This window comes from Amaranthus tricolor, chromosome 6 (genome assembly GCF_026212465.1).
Source record: "Amaranthus tricolor cultivar Red isolate AtriRed21 chromosome 6, ASM2621246v1, whole genome shotgun sequence".
In the NCBI taxonomy this organism is placed as follows: Eukaryota; Viridiplantae; Streptophyta; class Magnoliopsida; order Caryophyllales; family Amaranthaceae; genus Amaranthus; species Amaranthus tricolor.
This window is the reverse complement of record NC_080052.1, coordinates 17581056-17586379: the sequence shown is the minus strand read 5'-3', so window position 1 is coordinate 17586379 and position 5324 is coordinate 17581056. Positions and strand designations below refer to the sequence as shown.

Genomic DNA, 5324 nt, shown 5'->3' with positions numbered 1-5324 from the left:
CCATTAGGGCCACGACCCTTTCTTGTTGCTGTGGCATGGACAGCAAACCCAAGAGCCGAGTTGGGTTGCTGCTGGTGTACGGACTGTTGGGTGTCTGCTTTGACCCTAGTAATGCCACGCACTCTTTCATCTTGTGCAACAGATTGAAAGGATTTATTTAACGAGGGCAAGGGGTCTTGAGACAACAAATTAGAACGCAAAGATGCATAATATTCAGAATATAAACCAAGTAAGAATTGTTGAAGACGGTCCGCATCACGTCGAGCTGCGTGTTGCTTACCAACATCACACGTACAGTTTCCACAAGTGCAACCAATCAGAGGCTCATGTTTGTCCAATTCATCCCATAAAACAGATAATTTGCTATAATAAACGGCTACAGACATAGTTTTTGTTTGTTCACAGCTATTGATTTCGGATTTTATTTGTTGAATACGGGGACCATTAACAAGACAAAATCGTTCGTGTAAATCATCCCACAACTTTTTAGCATTATCATAATTATAGAGCATTGATTTTACCTCCGAGTCAATAGTATGCATGAGCCAAGAAACGAGCATACAATGGATTGTCACCCAATCATCCTTCGTACACGGTGGAACAAAACTCACAATTGATCCGTCTAGAAATCCGAATTTCCTCCGAGAGCACAACGCAATACGAATGGCGTGAGACCATTCATTGAAATTAGCAAGCTTTAAACGAATATTAGTGATGAAATCTCCCGGCCGATCTTGCGGTCCGAGATAGAAAGGTGAGGTAGACGGAATGTGTAACAGTGGCGGTGGGGAGGATGAATCGCCTTCCATCATGATTGCACAGAGAGGGAGAACGATAATCGCAGATGGGCGGTGTAGAGGCTTCCAGAGAGAAGGAGAAAGGTAGCCGCCAAGAATGAAAAGGGTATTCAGAAAAAAAAATGAGAAGAAAGAAGGGCATGTGAAAAAAAATTAGGTTATTGGCTCCGATACCATGTAGAAATTAATGGCACGCACCAAAAAATGTCGGTCGTTTATTATGTACTGCTTCTCCATATATAATACAATGAAAGATAAATTAGGCAAAAGATAAATTAGAAAATACTCCTAAATTACCGTAACCAAATTAGTAAATACTCCTAAATTACCTTAACCCCATCCTACGAGATATTTACACAATAACATTGCAATAATTAGTCTTATTAGTTTAGTGTTAGTCGTATTTGTATATTATTAGTCGAACACTTGTATTTGTATAGAACTAGTTGTATTAATATAGTATTAGTTATATTAGTATATTATAGTCGTATTAGTGTAGTATTAGGTGTATTGGCATACTATTAGTCATATTATTGTAGTATTATAATGATATAAGTATAATATTAGTCATATTAGTATTGTATTAGTTGTATAATTGTATTAATATATGATTAGTATAGGTGTATTATTATAATAATAGTCGTATTAGCGTAATAGAAGTACTAGTTATATCTGTATAGTATTAGTTGTTGGTCGTGTTATTAGTGTAGTATATTATTAGTCATATTATATAAATTGTTGGAGATAAAATTTCTATTTTTTTTTTGAATTCACAACCGCTTTGCTACTGTCCAACGACCAACCTTTTAGTCGAAAAAAATAAATTAAATTTCTCAAGCTTAGTAAAGTGCAAAAAAATATAACAACTAGATTGCATCCAAACTGCCTGATCGAAAACAAAAATTAGATTGGTCGTCGCAACTTGATAGGTTACTGGTTGCAACTTGCGATTAACCTTGGTTGGTCACAAAGTGGTCGCAATTTATGACCACCTATGTCTGGTCCGGCTCTCGGTGATCTGCTCGCAGACTGACAATCAAAACTGGATGATCGTGCCTTTCTAGTTGTAATTCTAGCATTTTTGTAGGGTGTGTAGCTTCTCAAAATTGGTTCTCCAAATTGGCTACAAATAGCTTAACTAACCAAAATCGATTGCAAAAGCTAAAGCTACCCTTGAAAATTAGAAACTAAATACTCCGTAAGTCTGCTTTAATTATTAATTAAAAAAATGTTTTACTATAATTTTCGTGTAATTAGCTTCAAGAGAAAATGATAGTTTTTGGACCTAATTGATCACTAGTGGTAAAATGCTTATTTGATGCGGTTTTTTGCCACCTTATGCCGTAAATTTTAACACCAAGCACTTGAAATAGCAGCATGTCCTATTGATTTTGTGCTCTGATTTTAAATTGAAGCCGTAAATAAACTAGGTGTTGCAGCTCCAAAAAATCTATATCATATAGCGTATAGTATATGTTACGGATCTCAATGAACTGCAACATATACTCCTTTTTAAAATCTGAAAATTGTTATATGTTGCAGTTCCTAAAAAACCACATTAATTATGTGTTTGTGTTTATTTCTATATATTTTTCATTGATTCTATTTTACTATTTTTCAATTGTTGGGGTGTTGATAATCTTTCCACTAACTTTGTTTTATTATTTAAAAAAGAGCTTATGGTCTCATATTTTCTCAATTAATTTTATTACTCAATAAATGATATTTCCTATTTATTTTATAATTAATCCAATTTACTATTTTTCTAATATACCTAAACATTTTATATAGAAGCATCAAATGATAAAAAAAGAGTAGGAAAGTCTAGAGACAGAACCACCATAATCTTCTTTTATAGAATTATATGTAAATAAAGGGTCGGCTTCACAGAATAGAAATGAACCAACCCAGAAAAGTGACAAAAAACATATTGTAAAGAGAAAATTATTCAAAGTTCATGGTCATCCTATAATTTTTAAGTTATTTTGACATAATTAGAGGATTTTATATCAAATCAACTAATATTAATATTTGGTAAATTAATTTATTAAAACAGTTTATTGTGATGAATAAAATATTTTTTAACAAATTGCTCTTAATAACGGTTTTAAAATTAACTAGTCAAATCAGAAACTTCAATCAACCACCACTGTAATCATTCACCCATTTGTCAAAACACCACTTATATATAAATAGAAGAGACAATGAAGTTATCCTACTAATCCATAGTTGTAAATCCATTTAATCACATCAAACTAATTAATTTCTCCCCATTTTCTGAAAAACCACTTTCCCTACACAATTACATGAACGAGAAAACTTGTTTCTTGATCATATTGATCTACTTTTTCTTTTCCCCCTAAATTATCATCAATACTATTAATCCTCCAATCAATGCTAATCATGATTATCCCTCTTTTAATTATCTTGATTATCACCCCATTAGCAAAAGCTCAGTATCATCAACACACACCCACATCAGCAAATTTTCAGCCTAGCTTATTTGTGGTCATTGGAGTACTTTCCTTCATGTTCTCCTTGACATTAATCCTTGTAATTTATGCCAAATTTTGTCATAGACACCCATCTGCAATCCATAGTATTAGCCGCAATGAAAATAACACTGAGGGCATTTTTGGCAACAGCACAAGATTCTCAGGAATCGACAAAACTGTAGTGGAAGCTTTACCCTTTTTTAGATTCTCTTCCCTTAAAGGATCCAAACAAGGCCTACAATGTGCTGTTTGCTTAGCAGAATTTGAAGAGGTTGAAATTTTAAGATTACTTCCAAAGTGTAAGCATGGTTTTCATATTCAATGTGTAGATCAATGGCTTGAGCATCACTCAACTTGCCCTTTGTGTAGGCAAAAGATAAGTGTTGATGATCTTAAAACCGTCGATTCTAGTAGTATGAGGTTCATCATTGGAGGTCAAAAATCTGAGATATTAGATGATGCATCAGGTAATTTCGAGATTTTATTACAGAGAGAAATTAACAGTCAAAGTTCATCGAGATTTAATAGTTTTAGGAGAATTCTTAGCGCGAAAAGGGAAGAAGAAATGTATATGCAATTAGAAAAAGTTGGTAATATAGAAGATGATCAAGATGGGAAAGTTTTGCATAGGCTTAATCATCAAATAATTGTGTCGGATGTTGTGTTTAAGCATCGTTGGAGCGATGTTAGTTCTTCTGATTTGATGTTCTTGAATTCGGAAATGCTTGGAGTTATGTCAAGTGATGGAATATCTAGCAAGAACAATAGTTTCGATGAAATCGACAGTTTTGAATTCTGTAATTCGAAGATTAGATTGAAAGATGAATTGGGTATCGATGATTCGAGGGCGATAAGCATGAATTTAGATCCTCCAAGTAGTAAAAGGTCAATGTCAGAGATAACGGCATTGGCAAGATTTAAGGATTTGAAGAGTATGAAGAATAAAATTAGACAATGTTTAGCAGATTGTGAGAATAATAATAGTGTTAATTATTTAAGAGATGAGGATATAATTAGGAGGAGACATAAATGGTTTACAATTGCTAAAAAAACCGTTCAATGGTTTGCAAACAGAGAAAAAAATAGATCTCACCAACACCAACAGCAGGATACAAATCAGACACTTCATGTATAGTTTTTTTGGGATCAATCCTTTTGTCCCTACACAACCATTTTTTGATAAATTTTTTACACGATGGAGAAACTATTTTTTCATAACAGAAATTACACAGACAAATTTTTAATGTTTTGGGATTAAGACTCTAATATTATTGTTGTCGTTATTACAGAAAACTACATTTTGTAGAGCTTTGAGCTTAGAGAGAGCAAGAAAGCCTCTCTTTTCCTTTTCTTGTTTTTGGTTCAACCCGTTGCTGTTTGCTTTTTCTCGTTTTCTTTTTCTATTTTAAATTTTAACATGTACTTTATATTACACGAAAATTGAGTAAGATTTTTGTTGGATTGATTTCAGTCGGGTAACTTCAACTATTATTGTAATATATGATTATATGGGATTTTATAATTTGGGCACTTTTACTATCTCATTTTATTCCGTAAAACTTATTTGGAATATTGTTAATTTATAATGAAAATTATGAATAAAAATATAAATTGGTAATGAAAATTATGAAATCATAACTTATTTGAATATATTACTATTATTTTATAAAGGTCGTATTAAAATTGGTAATGAAAATTATGAATAAAAATATTGTTTTATATTTTAGTTTTTTTATTGACATAATATATATTTTTTGATAATTTCACTACAAATTATTTTTATTATCACCATTTGATATCAACAATCAAATAAATCATTCTATGTTTGACTGCAAACTTGATACAAGTGGTAACAATGTCAATAGGTCACTTTTCCTCATAAATTTTTGATACCACTTTTAAGAAAATCGTCTAAGTCAACTAAAACCATTTAAAGATTAATAAGTCTTCATATCAACAAAGTTTTGATAGCATAAATCGAGTTAATCAGAATATAGTAATTTAAATAAAACGGGAGATTAAGTATTAACTT

The 5324-nt window shown here is 31.8% G+C and overlaps 1 protein-coding gene across 1 annotated transcript; it reads left to right on the top strand.

The window, feature by feature from the left end:
• Positions 1 to 3037: 3037 nt before the first annotated feature.
• LOC130815168 (putative RING-H2 finger protein ATL12) lies at positions 3038 to 4814 on the top strand. The gene has a single exon (XM_057681546.1). The coding sequence runs from the start codon at positions 3192 to 3194 to the stop codon at positions 4425 to 4427; it is 1236 nt and encodes a 411-aa protein (XP_057537529.1). The 5' UTR covers positions 3038 to 3191; the 3' UTR covers positions 4428 to 4814.
• Positions 4815 to 5324: the final 510 nt, after the last annotated feature.